The sequence below is a fragment of the Psittacula echo genome, assembly GCF_963264785.1.
Source record: "Psittacula echo genome assembly, chromosome: 5".
NCBI classification, from domain to species: domain Eukaryota; kingdom Metazoa; phylum Chordata; class Aves; order Psittaciformes; family Psittacidae; genus Psittacula; species Psittacula echo.
In genome coordinates this window covers 58,818,698-58,835,458 of record NC_137739.1, presented here as the reverse complement: position 1 = coordinate 58,835,458, position 16,761 = coordinate 58,818,698, and the positions used below count along the sequence as shown (strand labels likewise).

The 16,761-nt window shown below is 39.5% G+C and overlaps 1 protein-coding gene across 1 annotated transcript in view; it reads left to right on the top strand.

Moving 5' to 3' along the window:
- The window catches only part of KCNK10 (potassium two pore domain channel subfamily K member 10), a gene marked incomplete at both ends in the record, with an annotated part of 66,761 nt that overhangs the window by 11,381 nt on the left and 38,619 nt on the right, over positions 1–16,761 (top strand). Inside the window, one exon of the mRNA XM_080620187.1 lies at positions 15,077–15,405. Coding sequence (XP_080476313.1) covers positions 15,077–15,405 — 329 coding nt within the window. The remainder of the gene's footprint in view (positions 1–15,076; positions 15,406–16,761) is intronic.

Below are 16,761 nucleotides of genomic sequence, written 5' to 3'. Positions count from 1 at the left end.
TTTCTCTTCCTTGTGAAAAATCTTTTCTGCATAGAGTAATTTTGTAATAGCTGTCTTATATGTATTCTTTGTTGTGCTTCAGAATAGGTTTTCAAAGTATTAAAAAGCTTTTGTTCACTTTAAGACTGTTACTGTGAAAAGAACTTAAGATCACTAAATAGACTCCTCAGGCTATACAAATAGTATACCTCTGGTGAACTAAAAAATAACCCAATTGATGTACTTACCAGATTTCTGACCATTACCACATGATGTAAGTTCCACTTCAATTGCTGTTGCCCAGAAAATTTGTGAAATTATCACTTAATTGAAGTGATGGATCATTAATGAGATTTGCTTGAATTTAAAGTATTTTTTCTGTAGATTCCAATCATTAGCCAGACTGGGGAAGATAGCACTAGTCTAATGCAGAAAATCTTTTTTACAGAAAAGCATCAGTATAAGCTCTGTAGGTATGGTCAGTAATGTTCAGACACATCCATAAGGATGCGCCCAAAAATATATGAAGGAGAACAATTAGTGTTGACTCTGTTCTTACTCTGGGGCTAGAGGTTGCATTGCATGTGTTTTTCTGGCCTTACTCGTATGTGAAAGATCTGTTCCTTGGCTGTTAACTGAAGAGAGTCCTGCAGGAGATATTGTACCGCCTCAGCTAAGCAGTGTCTTGGCATCTCACAGTTTCAGTCTATACTAGGGTCAGTGGTGCTGCTAAAGTCCCCTTTGCATGACTGAGGTAATCAAGAAATTCTTTCCCTCCAGTGTTAGGCTGTATCCCTGGCAGCCAGCCAGCAGCAATCACATTTCAAATGTAAATTAGATAGCTTCCTGCTAGAAAGGCCAGCATGAAACTTTGCTTTGTTGTTTGTCTCCTTCACTTGTTTGTCTTACCACTAGGTTTCTGTCAGGAAGAATGTTCTTTCCTTTGTGCACAGACCTTCTTATGCTAAGTTGCAAGATTTGGGTTTTCTTCACTGGCTGGTCTGGCCATGACACCACTGGCTGAATTTCTTTAGTGAATCCTTGAGGCAGTTTATTTGGAATATCCCAGTCCAGCACCTCTAGCAGAAGGACAGCTAAAACCCTGACCCGACATCATCCTATGAGCATATTGAAGCAGAACAGCTATGGTGGGAAATTCAGAATCTTCCTATATGTTACTGAAATCATGGGACACTTCCTGGTGAGGAAAAATAATCAACTTGTTTCATCCAATGGCATGTCATGGTGCACTGACATTTTTTTTTTTAGCCTTTGAATGAAGATTATGGATAAGCAGCAACATCACTGCTTCAACCTGTTGTTCATTGAATGGTGATGTCTGCAGAGAACCAGAGAGGAGCTATTTATTCCTTGATGCTTGTACTTGAGGCTTATGACATACTGACAAGAAAGCAGTTTTTCTCCATGTTACCTAATAAGGAAAACCAATGGTATCTCCATCTCTTCTGAAAGGAACTCTTATTTCAGAGCATCATCTCTATACCCCAAGATCTTGAGCCAGAAGCACTTGCTTCCTATTTGGCTCTTATCAGAGCAGAGACCTGCATGAACTAGAGCTCCCAATTTTAGCAAGAGCAAGAAACACTGATCTAATACTAGGGAAACAGGTTTTAGCAGTGATCTATTGGTTTTAGTCGTATTTCAGAAAGGGAAAGGTGAGACTTTCATGGGTTTCTGTGTATTCAGTTTCTCTATAAATAGCTTCATAAATCTGATGATAGCACTTCTGCCAGTGAGTGTGTTGGAATAAACACAGTCACCAGTGTTGAAGCAGGAGGGTTCCTTATTTGGGACTTGCCCCTGTCAATCACTTCTAATCTCCTCTCAACTCTTCCTGCTCCTCACTGCAATGCTCTTCTACTCTGCTTTCTGTTTTCCAATACCTGAAATTCATTGATGAGTCCTGTCACATGAGTCCTTCCTTTGGGCTCAAGTGTCAGAGGCAATGGGGAGTGTAGCTGAGTGCCAAGTACTGAGAAGAGGAACTAAGCAGGGAGTTATGAGTATGCTACCTCCCATGCTGCCAGCACGGTTGGAGAGGAGTGAGGGACAAGAGCAGATGGATGGATTTGGAGGAGGGCAGGGTGGAAGACAGGTCAGGAGAGAGAGAAAGCAAAGCAGGGAAACAAAATTTGAGCTGCCCTCCAGCAGTGTACAGTCTCACTCCAGCACAAGACATACCTCCCTCAAGTATATCTCCCTCAAGTATTCGTCTGGACTTGGCAGCTCTGTAAGTAGTGCTACAAATGGTGTCAGTAGCAGTGCATCTTCATGTTGTTGCCAATAAGTGTTAGCTAGGAGCCCCTCGAGGACTGCTGTCCTGAAGCCAAACCAGAAAGAAAAAAATGTGAAGAAGCTTTCAGCTGTTCCTGGAGTTCACATTCTGCCTTAGCACATTCATTCTTTCAACCAGTGAGCTGTCACATATGCCTTAGAAAAGTGTGTTGCCTGGGGGAGGGAGGAGGGAGGGGAAAGCATCCCAGCATCCCATGACCGTGACTTTTGCAGGGTTTTTTTTTTAATGTCAGTGAATAAGTTCTGGATGATACCTGCACAAGCCAGCCTTAGGCTTCCTGTTTTTAACCTGCCATTTGCATAGCTTCAGTAAGTAGGAGCTCTCAGGCTGTGTTTGCAAGAGAGTAACTCTTGGGCAGTCCATTTTAGGTTTGCGGGCATACTCTGACTACAGTTCTGACAGCAGAGCAGCTGTGTCAGAATCTGGAAGTTCTTGTAAACAGTCAGCAAGAGCAGCTTACACATGGGTATCATATTTTTTTGTATAATCAACAGGGGAAAGAAGTCTGATTTATGGCTGTCTATTAATCTTGTAACAGACAGACCAGTATTTTGTCATGTATAGTGGAAAAGAGCATGTATCCTAAAAGAACTTGAAGACTTGCTAATTCATTGGTGACAAATCATTGTACCTGCTTGATGCATGTACGACTGAGACCTTGTTTTAATCAGCTTCTGAAATTACTCTTGAATTTAATTAATTTGCTAACGTCTCTGTGGCAGTGTTGACATGAGACAAACTGTGAACACGTCAGTATTGTTTTTCCTTAGTGTCACATGGTTTTATCTATTATTTGTGAAATGCTTTGAGATATTAAAATAATAATGAAAGATTAGTACAGACTTCGCACAACCGATGCAAAGAAGAACATTGAGATGTGTTTGACTATCTTACCCAGAAGGAGAGTGATAGGATTTCAAGAGCATTTTCTTCTTTTGAATGAGGACTAGAATATCAAGATGAATGATTTGGGATTTTTTTTTTTTTTTTTATATATACCCTTAACATTTCACTAGTTTGTTTACAGACTCTGGCTGATGAATACAACCCTGCAACATCAGGCTGTTTTTCTTTGTTATCCTTCACTGATAGCTTTTCTTGTTAGATCTATACGAGTATGCAGGGCACAGACTGACCTAAATGAATTCTGGCAGATGATTTTATGCCCTGTTCTTAGACACTTCCAATGAAGATTTCAATATCTTGGTGTCTGTTCCCATGCTTAACTATCCTTGTAGCTAGACTTTTTCCTAATATAAAAACCCCTACCTTCTTGCTACAGACTGATCAGTTATTTCTTGCCCTATTCTTAAGGGATTTAGGGAAGAATTCATCACTTTTTTCAAGTTAGTCAGTGCCTTAATTTGTGAGGCTACAGTCCACATTTTGATACTTAATCCAAACAGCATTTTCATAGAATCATAGAATCATAGAATAGTTAGGGTTGGAAAAAACCTTAAGATCATCTAGTTCCAACCCTCTGCCATGGGCAGGGACACCTTCACACTAAACCGTGCCACCCAAGGCCTCATCCAACCTGGCCTTGAACACTGTCAAGGATGGAGCATTCACAACCTCCCTGGGCAACCCATTCCAGTGCCTCACCAACCTAACAGTAAAGAATTTCGTCCTTATATCCAATCTAAACTTCCCCTGTTTAAGTTTGAACCTGTTACCCCTTGTCCTGTCACTACAGTCCCTGAGGAATAGTCCATCCCCAGCATCCTTGTAGGCCCCCTTCACATACTGGAAGGCTGCTATGAGGTCTCCACGCAGCCTTCTCTTCTCCAGGCTGAGCAGCCCCAACTTTCTCAGCCTATCTTCATATGGGAGGTGCTCCAGTCCCCTGATCTTCCTCGTGGCCCTCCTCTGGACTTGTTCCAACAGTTCCATGTCCTTTTTATGTTGAGGACACCAGAACTGCACACAGTACTCTAAGTGAGGTCTGACAAGAGCAGAGTAGGGGGGCAGGATCATCTCCTTCGACCTGCTAAGGTCATGTTTTGGAAAGCTGCAGTGAAAATCAAAGTGGAGTGTTGAAAAGATAACTGCATTGATAATCATTTTGTGTCATGGAAAAATGACATTTGAATACGTGGTGGAGTTTGCTTTACTGGGATTCAAACTAAGATAAGAGATCAGTCAAAACTGATAGAAGGGAGAAACTGATATTTTCAATACTCTTTAACAACAGGTCCAGTGTCTGCCTCCTGTAGTTAGCTAACTCATTCTCTCCTTCTATATTCCTGTACTCTTAACACTCAGCTACAATGAAGTATGTTAGTTTTTAGTCACCATTCAATATTCTGGTGATAAGTGAAGCATAGAAAGTTGCTGAATAGAGCAGCCTTTTCTGTGCTGTTCAGAATTTGTTTCCTTTTCTATTAGCCTGACGAAAGAAAAACATATCGTCATCTTCACTGATTACTAACTATATGCAGTCATTTGAAAGGCTGTGCAGAAGCCAAAAATGGGAATGAATTTAAAGAAATAAAATACAGGTGTCCAAAACAGGAGTGGCTCTTTTTGGATAGGTCTTAAAACACACAAGTCTGGGAGAGTGGATTTCTATTCCAGTCTGTTGTTTGTTGTGTGGTCTTGGTTAAGCAATTTCTCTTTTGTCTAGGCTATACCTACACAGTGGTATTCAGCAAAAGTTGAATGCTGCTGTCCGAGCTAGGCCAGCTGAGGAAACTGTAAACTTGAGCCTCTCTGGTATAGTACTGTTTTGAACCAAATATGTCCTGCTAAGTGGCTAGGCCTGCGAACAAAAGCTCAGCACTACACTAACAAAGTTAACGTAGTGCTGAGCTTGAAGTGAACCTGGTTTCTGTGCAAATCCGAATGAAAGTTGGATCAGTCTGCAAAAAGGAGGCTAAAAATACTTTTGAATTCCTCACGTTAAAGGTTAAGGAAATTATTGCTGTACAGCATCAGATTTTTCCAGAATGATTTGAAAGACAATGATTCGTGGTAATTGTTGCTCTTTGTAATATATTCAAGGCAGTTGCACTCCTGTTCTAAACATTGCTGATGTTAGGGACCCTGTTCTAAAGAGTTTTTTCTGTATAAAATAAATAATTATAACTATTAATAAGGACATACAAAAAATTGATTTAGGATTAGATTTGTTGGCATAGTGAGATTCTCTGTTGTGGGTTTTTTTTTTTTTTATATGGTTAACAACACTGAGATTTTAGTCCTGCAAACTTTTTATTTTCCTAAGCAGGTATTGTGAGTTTTTCATTTCCCTGCTTTGAAAGCTCTTTGTGAGATGGATATTTGAACTGCCATTCTTCTGTGCATTAAAGAATTTACAATTAGAAATGGTAGTGCCTCTCGGAAACATGCTAAGTATAAAAATGGTGTTCAGACCCTTCTCTCTCTCTCAATATACTTTTTTTGACTAAAATCTAATTAACTTGTACATACTTGTTTTTAATCTTTTTAGGGGAATGAGGTTCAGAATTGCTAAAATGAAATGATAGAATACCAGAAAGTCTTTCAAAAGCCTCACAAAATCCATTGAAAACAAAGAAAAGGGACATGACATAGCTCAGGGGAATGGTAATTGCATAGACTTTTTAATCTTTTACACATTTGTTAAACTAATCACAGCTACAGTAATAAGTAATCCAACAGCCAAATTTACCCAGCACTCAATTTCTAGCCATTTAACAAGCAAATTTTTAAAATTTTTAAAAACTGTCAGCCAGAGATATCACATTGTATTGCTACTTTTCCTTCATTGGTTAAGAGTGTATGCACTTCTTGCCAGCATGGAATATTTAGTGAATTGGACATTTAGCTTTACACTAAAATAATGCTGCTAAAATCCATTTTCTTAAATCTGTATAGAAAATGAGTGAAATGAAATGCTGATGTTTGGGAAGGAAAAATGAGAATGAAAGATGAGAAAAACTAGAAATCAAATCCACTCAAAAACACAAATGAATTTTTCAGTAAAGAGTGAAAAAAAGGAATTATTATTGGAAGGCTGCTTGCTCTCTCTGTAGCTAACTCATGTTCATCACTATAGTTAAGTCCTGATCTATACACTTATATTCTTAGGGCATGTCTGTAATGGACTGATAACTTTTTCACCAATGTACTCTGTGACTGGTGAGACTCAGGAAAAACGGTGCTGGACAATATAGTCTGAGCTGTGTCCTCATCTTTAGTGACCCTGTGCAAACTGTCTGTGGTGAGTTGACCTTGTCTGTCTGCCAGATGCTCACCCAGCCAGTCTCTTACTCCTTTAGAGGAGAGGGAGAGAAAATAAGATGGAAGACTTTGTGGGTCAGGACTAAGACAGGAAGATCACTTAGTAATTACCATCATGGGCAAAACAGACTTGACTTGGCGGAAAATAATTTGTTGCCAATTAAACCAGATTTGTATGGTGAGAAATGAAGACAAAGGTTAAAATACCTCCCCCCTCCTTTACTTTTTTTCATAGGGGAAACTTCACTCCATTCCTGACTGCTGTTCTCCACCCCACATAGTGCAGGGGGATGGGAAATGAGGGATTGTGGTGAGCTCATAACAGTTCCTCTGGACTGCACCTTTCTCCTCACATTTTTGCCTTGCTCCAGCATTGGTCCTTCCTGTGGGCTGCAGTCCTTTAGGATAAAGCTACTCCATCATGGTCTTTTCATAGGCAGCTGTTTTTCAGCCAGTATCAGCCTGCTCTAGTCTGGTGTCTTCCATGTGATGAACTGTGGATATGTGCTCTGGTGTGGTCCTCTCCATGGGCTGGAGGGAAATATCTGCTCCACTACGGTCACTTCCAAAACTCACACAGGTTGCACGAGAACACCTCTTACAGCTCTTGAAGCATCTCTTTCTCCTTTATTGACTGTGAAGACTTTCATAGTTGGGAAGGTCTTTCTACAGAAAGAGAGACCTTGATGCAGACCATACTGCTTTCTTAATTTCTACCATGTTCCAATTTAGACTGATTAAGATTTTTTTATTTTTACCTAACAGTAGTTTTCTAATGAAGAAAAATGAAAGACACATTATAAGACTGGAGTTTTTTGTTTCCTTGTAATACTGTGTTCCAAATCAATTAAGCAGTTGGGGTATTCCAAGAGCAATTAATCAGCATGTTTCAGTTATAACTGATGAAACAAAATTATGTAGAGTTTTTTTGGAAACTTACCAAGAATCATGATTTTGAGCTGACATTTCTCTCCCCATCAGCAGAGAGATCTCAATAGATTTTTACTCTATTTAACTAGCATTATCCTATAATAGGAAGCACATAGTGACTTTATTCCTTATGCAGTTTTATAGCATAACATACTCCTCCCTTCTCCCTGCCTTACTCTGGGAAAGTGGCAGTTTGTGAGTAATTGGGAGAAATCAGTGCTACTTTCTAACAGCACCTTCAGTCTTCCTGGTTTAATGTATGTTGCATTTCTGCTTTTACCTGTCTCTCTTTCTGTACTGTGTTGGATGCCTTGCCACTGATGATTGCATTTGCAGCAGACTGCTGAGATGTTGCTGAAGTCAGCAGCGCTAATACTTCATTAGAGAATACACTACAGGGAAAACAATGTTAGATTTAACCAGTGGGGTACTGCTGCAGTGAAAAGCTGCATGCTTGGAGGCACTCTATGCACTCCCCAAACAAGCAATATGTCAAGCTTTGCTTTCATGAACAGTAAACGTAATAATAATTCTTCTTACTTCAACGGCAGTTTGCAGCAAAACGCTGTACAAAGAGTAGGATGAAATTCCCCTTGTGTGGCAGGCTTGTGATGACTTTCATTGCTCAAGTCGTGTGGTTGAATACCTTTGGGAATACGCAGAGGGACCGGGGCCAAACCAGTGTAAAACATGTCAGTGCTGCGAGCAGTTTTCTTGATCCATGGCTGTGTGGATCCCGTGGTCCCCAGGCAGTAGTGCATATTATTATGCCTCAATCCAGAACAACAGCCACAGGGATACTAGTGTTCTGCCCAATATGTAATGGTAGCCTGCAGGCAGGGTTTTTCTTCCATTTCTTGATCACAGCTGAAATGTCACCTGTTAATTAGACCACATCATGCAAAGATGCTGCACAAACACAAAGGCAGACACAATCATTGTCTACTGGGATTTTTGCTGTAAAAGCCAGACTTTCTAAACCAGCATCAGATTTTTGAGTGCCCAGTGTGTAAAAATCCAGCATTCATTGTGTTGGTTAAATGGATGCTTGCTACTTTACAAAACCTGTTAAAAAAACACAACAGACAGAGATGAAGAATGGGGATGGGCAGGGGGCTGTAATAGCAAGAAAAGCAGGTGATGGAAATGATTAGCCATGTCCTCATAATGCAAAATTTTAATGGCTTAATGATTTTTTTGTTACACATGGACAGAAACTTCCACGTTTCATTACTTCCATCATGCATATAGCAACCACCTGCTTCCTGCTGGACATACAAATTCCCTTCATCCATGAATGTGCATGCATTTTCTTAGTGATGTATTCAGTTCATATAGCTGAAAGCTTGATACACTGATTGCCTTAGCAATTCCTCTAGCATTTCTGTTTTCCAGGCATAGTCCTGCTATGTTAACCCAAGCAGCCAGTAGCTGAAATGACTTTGGGGGTTCTGTGGGAATGCTGTGAAATTGGAAGTAAATGCTAGATACCCATATTCCCTAGGGACTTCTGTTTGGAGACAAGCCAGAGCCTGGAGTGCAAGATTATACGTTATCCACTGATGGGCTGCTCATTTTCCTGCTTTTCTACGCAGTTCAAGCAGGAAAACTTTTGACGTTAACTCCAGCGTGTGTCCATTTCAGCAGAGAGGTGGGTGGGGGCAACCCAGATAGTTAGAATATGTCGTGGAATGGACTCAGTCGGAGATCAATGTGATCAGACAAAGCCATTTATTATCGAAAACTAACTCTTTATATACTATTTCTTAAAGTTGTCTTCACTAACTTGGCACATTGTGATTAGATACATATCTGTGAGGCCCTTAACAACTAACATATAATTGGTTAAGCACAGGTGTGAGAACCTGACCTTCAAAGTTTTCCAACAGTCCTCAATTTAGCAACTCAGTAAATTCCAGCTCCTTCTTATCTTGCTGGGATTCTCACTCCCAGTGCCTCGCTCCCATCCTCCTTCACCTTTTGTTGTTCCTTGGTTCATGTCGAACTCCATGTAGGCACTTGCTGATCTGGGTATGTGGCTGTTCTTTGCCAGAAAATCATCCACAAGAATACTCAATCCAGTGAAAATTAAATAAATGAGGCTCCTGCTAAGATGTTAAAACAACTGTGGCCAGTGGAGTCCCTTCATACCCCAGTCCTTTACAATCTGTTTTAAGAAGGTAGATCCACCTACTTTTAGCAGATGGTTCAGGGAAGCTCTAGTGGGTTTGGCTAGCACACCACAGACAATTCTGAGACTTGACGATCCAGGTCTCTGTTTTGCAATTTCATACACTTGACAAAATAACGTATTTGTAAATTACTTCAGGAGACAATGCTGTCTTTTTAAGTAGTGCTACACAAAGGATGTACAAGTGGAGATAACCCAATGGAGGATCTTGTGAAAGCTGGAAGGAGAATAATTTGCTTATGAATTTTCTCAGTGAAACTGGCCTGCATGATAAGATTACTTTATAATTTAAACTAAACTCCTAATTTTAAGACAGACATAAGGAAAACTCCATGGGAAATTTTGAGTGCTTGACAATGTAAATGTTTGAAGAAAGCATAATTTCCTTTCTTGAAAAGAACTCCCATCATATTATGAGGATTTGGGAAAAATTACTGACACTTATTTAGGTTTTGGGGAAAAATTACTGCTACTTACTTTCAGATGCACATCAAAGTATCTTTTTACTTGAGCTGAGAGTACTTTTTTGTCTTCCCTGGATAGACCCATTAAAATGGGAGGTGAAATGTACAGTTTCATTTTTGGTCAACTCATGTATTAAACTTAAGGCCAGCTGCTGGATTTATGAATGCATAAGTATATGTGGCTTCAATCTAATTCTGTGCTGAATCCTGCGAAAGAAACACTTGCGTCAAATGTGTCAAGAATACTCTATTATACTGTCATTAAAATGTACATACATTCCTGTGTACTCAGGTAACATTGAAACATGGAAGGAAAGAAAATATTAAATAAGACACTCCGTTAAACCTGGCTTGCATTTTTTCACAGATATATAAATTGTGACAGGAATACCTCAGAGGAGGGTATGTTAATAAAAAAAAAAAAAAGAGTTTGGTTTAAACCATTTGAGAAACTCTTATCTAAAACCAGGCTTCTTCAGTATGTCTTATGCATATTGGGTAAGCGTGGTAGTTTAAACTCAGCCAGCAACTAAGTTCTGCACAGCTGCTTGCTTGCTCCCCTCCACTTCCCGCTGCAGAAATTTTTTCAATTTTTACAGAAATGTAAAATCCTGTGCGTTAAGATCAGTATAATAACTGAAATATAATCATCATCATCATCATCATCATAGGAAATAGAGTGAGAGAGGAAGGAATAAACCCCAGCCCCAAGGAAAAAAGCAAGTGATGTACAACACAATTTCTCACGACCCGCTGACCAATTCCCAGCCTGACCTGAGCAGCATCGGTCCCTTCCAAGTAACTCCCCCCAGTTTATATACTGGGCATGACGTGCTGTGGTATGCAATATCCTTTTGGCTAGTTTAGGTCAGTTGTCCTGTCTCTGCTCCCTACTGACTTCTTGGGCCCCTCCTCACAGAGCACGAGAGACTGAAATGTCCTTGTTCAGGGCAACCGCTACTCAGCAACAACTAAAACAGTGATGCGTTATTAGCATTGTTCTCAGACTAAAGCCAAAGCACAGCACTGCACTAGCCACTAGGAAGAAAAATAACTATCCCAGCTGAAACCAGGGCAGTAAGATCGTTGCCAGGATAGAGGTCAGTGTGGCAAACCCATGCTTAACATTTTCAGAGCTGAAAAAAAGCCAGTTGAACAATCTCTCAGCATTTTGGCTTTTATTTGAAGCTGTTCTTTTTAGATGTCTGTACTTTGTACCTCTCTGTCTGGAGATTTTCCTTTTAAATTGGTACTGTTTTCACAGAATCATAGCAGGTTATGTTGCAGTGGTGCTGTAAAGCAGGGCCAACTATTCTTAAATATTTCTGGCAGAAATTAATCTAACCTGTTCTTAGAATATCAGTCTCTTAAAGGATATCTGCAGTAATAAAGGACAATTTTTAACCTGAAGTGATGTGTTATGGTGCATAGTCTTACATTACAGTATTTTACTTTAGAATAGAATGTTTCTGTTTAACCGAACCTGTAATGGCCATCCAGGACAAATGCCAACTGGTCATCTAGTCCAACTGCCCGCTGCTTACGATGGGTTAAACTCTGCCCCAGCCACCTTTCTTTTCCCACTGGCATTTTTTTTACTGGGGTAAGGCCTGTGTTGAAACACTGGTGTGTTCCTTTGAGGGTACCTGTTCCTTTGAGGTTACCTGTCTACTAATTTAGTGCATGCATCTGAATGTAGATATATCATTGCTTTCAGTGAGGCAGATTAAGTCTTCTTCGATATGATAGTCTAAACTATCTGCAAATTCAAGAATTTATGTAGTCTTTCATTTTCTTAAACTGTATACCTCTGCATATTGTTGGATTGACACTGTAGTCCATCCTTTGATTTTAGCAAAACTCCTTGTTAAACTTCTGGAAGTTTATATAGCTATTATGTTCATACATTAGTTCAAAAACTGTACAGATGTGAATTCTTACAGAAATCTCATTTTAGAAAAGTAAGCTAGCTGTTGAAACCCAGTTTAGAGGTTGAAACCATGTTTAAAGGTTTGAAAGTTGTTGAAACCATGTTTAAAGGTGAATGGTAGTGCCTTTCTGAGAGCATAGGTTCATGGAAGCAGAGTTCCGATTTTAAATTGGGACTTCTGAATTCTTACCATGTGCTCAAGTCACTAACCTTACTATCATGTTATAGATTTACACTATTTTCCAATACCTACCTGCTGCTTAAAATCTACCCTGAAACATCCATGGGGGATTGACTGCAGTTGTGCCTTCTGCATTATATTTGTGAGAAGACCTTCTCTGTTATATGTCAGTTGCTCAACTAGCTGCTTTAGTAGAGTCTTCCTGTATATTAATTTATATCATATAACATCTTTTAGGATCAACATTTCTACATATGATTAGGGTAGCCATTACTAAGAGCAGAAAATGAAAGACTTTAATACAGTTCTTAGGAAAAGAATTAACTTTTATTTTAGAGATAAGCAATCCAAGCCCAGTAATCCATTCAGCTGTTTAAGTGAAACAATATTTATAAGAATATTTTATGTTCCCTACCGTGAACTTCCCATCTTGTTCTTGAATCAGTACATGTTTTTCTTTGAAGACAGAATCAAACAGGCCATGATTTTACTGAAAAGCATTATTAGCACTTTACCAGAAATACGATCTCTATAAGAAAATTTATACTAGCAGAGAGGAAAACAAAACTTACAAAAACTGTTTTAACTCTACCAGCTCTTGACTTATCATTTGTAGGATATCAAAAGTAAGGCGTCTCTCTCCATTGAAAGGCTCACCCATCCTACACTTGGCTATGCCAATCATGGTGATGACGATAGCTGTTTCAAAAAATTGTAGCATGCTGTTTCTGTCATATGAGTTCTGCTCTCTTCCTACCATGTGAGCCTCATATCCAGAGACTATTTTGATGAATAATCTGAAGTGTGCAAAATCAACCCTCAGGCTTGCAGATTTTGTATATTCTGTATATTGATTCACAATATACAGAGTAGTTATCAGCTCTAACTAATATAAATTGATTGAATTCCATGCAATGTGTGGAAGTTATGTTATACTGGTTTAGATCAGCAGAGACACTTCTGGGAATACTCAAATTTATTCAGTTCAGTAAGGAAATATTCTGACTCAGATGTAAGATATTTGCCTGTAGAGGAAGAGAGGTTCTGCTTCACACAGCCTCTCTAGTTTACATTTCTTCTGTATACTTGTCTGATGTTTCCTGCTGAAACTCACTGTATCTATTACAATAATCCTTTAATAAGATTTAGATAAATAATTGATCTCTTTTACAAAAAAATGTTGCTTCTTTCTAATACTGTCACTGCTACCTGTTGTCTCTTCAAGTTCTTAGAACTTACATGAAATACATGTGGAGGTAAGAGAAAGTATCCTTTTAAATTTGATGTCACTCCATCCTGTCTGATAAGTGTTGGGAACCATAATGACCTTCTGATGGTTAAACTGAGCAACTGTGCCAACAGGGTGTTGCAAAATTGAGATATACGCAAAGGGGATCAACCACAGAGGCTTCTCCTCTGATCTTGGATCCTTTCTAATCCATTTAGTATCTTAGCCTCCAATTCACGTATGAATAGAAATATTAACTGTAAAGCAACTGTAATTGGCTAGCAAATAAGCTGGAAGCTGTATTCTCAATGCAGTGCTTCAGACATATATCACTTCTGGGAAAATGTGACTATAGTAAACAGCTGAGTTCTTAAATTACTCAGTATCATAAACCAGTTTCTATTGGGAAAAAGTTGTAGCCCACTTCAAACTCAAGGTATATTCATGCTGTATGTTGTATGTTTAGAATCAGTTTTTGCTGCCAGTCTGGTCAGATGTTGTAAATCCTTCTGCTTTAGTTTCTGGGAAAAACAGCACAGACACTTTGGGAATAAGTTCAGAGAATGCAGCTAAAGTGGCTATTTTAACTGCAATCTGATTTAGGTCTGATATGAAATCAATTCATTTTTAAAGAAATTACACATCAGTGACAGCTGCACCATGGTAAGACTACAGCATGGATTTGCTTTAAAATGAATCCAACATCTTTAAAGCCCACATGTGGTACCATTTTACCAGTGGATGCTGAGAAACCTGGCCTCATCCTGCCATTGTTAGCTCTGGAACAGAGAGTGGGGAAGCGTGATGCTGAGACACCTCAGTAAGTTGGAGGTGAGCCAGCTTTGATTAGGATGCCTTGGCAGCTTGACACGGTGGTCAGGCTTATAAGTCTGGCTGGAAGTCGGTACTTGTTAGCTCTGATGTACTGCTAAGGTCTTGTGGGCTATACAGTGTCTTATTCCTAAGCTGGAAAGTCCACCATTGTGCTCAGCATGTGAGTGATTTTGACCTGACATATCTGTTATGCTTTGGCGGAAGAATGATTTATGCTAAAATTTTTGAAGTTTCCAGGCTTTAAGAATATTTTCAGAAGTGTTGATTTTATGAATGCACATAAATAATATGGGCCTGCTTATGTTGGCAAGCCAAAGAGCATTGTGGTTTGCATAGCATCTTCAGTTTCTGTCAATACCAGACCAAGTAGTGATTGCTGATTATTTATTAACAGTTCAGTTTCCTAGCACTGCTAATACTATTAGTATCATGATTAAAGGACAAAATCACTGCCAGGGTCCCCCACCATATAACACCTTGTGTAATTAATATACTAACTAGACAAAATTTCATGTTCTTACTGGGTAAATGGTTTTCTGCATCCTTCTGAAATTTTTGTGTATGCAACTGTACTGTCCTGTTCTAGAGGTAATGGGCGAAGCAAACCCCTGAGGTAGCTTTTGTGTGGATGGACAAAACACACATGGAGCCTTCCAGATTAAAAGGATTGCATCTATGTGAATAACATGGTTTATGCAAGAGTCTTGAAAATGGTGTTTAGGAAAGCTGTTTATGAAGATCAAGGTTATACCCTTAGGGATCTGATTTTGAATAAGATTTTTTTACTTTGTGTTTCAGTGGCTGTTCCCTCACCAGTGCCAGCTTGTGAACCTGAGCCCAAAACTAACGGGCACAACCCTGCTCCACGACTCTCCATTTCATCCCGAGCCGCTGTCGTTGCTACCATGGAAGCCCCTTCTCAAGGCCTGCAGACAGTCATGAAGTGGAAAACAGTGGTGGCTGTCTTTGTCGTCGTGGTAGTTTACCTGGTGACAGGAGGACTTGTCTTCCGTGCCCTGGAGCAGCCCTTTGAAAGCAGGCAGAAGAACACGATCGCGTTAGAGAAGGCTGACTTTCTTCGGGAGCATGTTTGTGTAACTCAGCTAGAGCTGGAGACACTGATTCAGGTAGGCCACGTGAAGAAGACGGTGCCTCTTGCAAGTTGGGATAAGCAGCTTGGTGTTTTTTTGATCAGCTGAGTTGGTGGAGAATAAAATTGTTCTTAGAATCCTCACAATGGACAGTGTGAAGAGCAGGCTCTTTCCCAGTCATTTTAAAGTCTGAGAAATAGAAACTATGGCTCCAAAACATTGTAAATAAATGTTAAATGTATTCACTAGAATAATGAAAAATGTGTGCAAGGGAAATCAGAACTTAATATCTGGACAAAATTCTTGTGAGAGGTGACGGATTTGCAAGACACTTGCTCACCGTCTCTGAATTTTTCAAATGATATTAAGTTCTTAATTCTTCCTTAAAAATTAAACACAGGAACCAGGAGAGCAAACAAAAAAGGATAGGTGGGAATTTTGAAATAAATATTCAGCCCAGAATTCTGAACTCAGTGTAAAATATTACTTCACAGGTTTACTATTGTGAATTTTAGGTAAATGAATGATGATAAAGCAGCAATTGAAAATAGAAAATAACTGGTATTTAAGAACTACAGAATTTTTAGTCTGGTCTAGCATGCAAAGCTTTAGAATCCATTTTAAAGGAAGTAACTATCAAGTATGTTGGAATAAGTGGAAAATGGAATAATGTGCAAAAAACTCTTTGACAAGGAAAGTTATGGATGTTAGAAGACTCCCATCAGTTGCCTAGAGAAAACAGAGATTAGGTAAGAAATGTGAGATACCTAGGGTGTATATTCCAAAGTTGAACTTCAGCCTCATATTTCAGACCTGAATTTTTTTCTGAGTTTTCCAAGAGCACAACATGTTTCCCTCTGGGGTGTTGCACCAGAGTGCTGTTGGGATTTCAGTCTGAAAGAACACAGAGCTACCCCCTGGATTCCTATGTCCATCAGCCCAACTGTGTTATAAACCCCTTTCTATAAGTGAACCAAATTTATTAGCTTAGCAATTTTTTAAGAGGCTGGTCCAGTATCTCATTGCTGTAATGGAAAAAGCATTCTGATACTTTTCAGCTTAAACTTGTTCAGTTTCCTTGTAGATGGTGTTCCACAATATCACATTGTTTAACTGATTCCTCTTCCTTGTCCACATGCGTAGACAACAGTGCTCTTCTGCCTCTTCTAAGCAAAAAAAATCTTTATGTTTCTTTGCAGATAGATGTGGGTTCTCCCTGATTGTGGTCTGTGTTCACAGAAAGACAGGTCAGTTCTGAGTCAGAAGCTGTGTACCTGTACCTTTGGGCAGCCTGCTACTGTAGCTAAGAAGCCAAACCTGCTTCAGCGGGAAGTGGTACTGTGCTGATGTGACTATACAGCTTTTGGATCAGGGCTGGCCTTGATCACATCC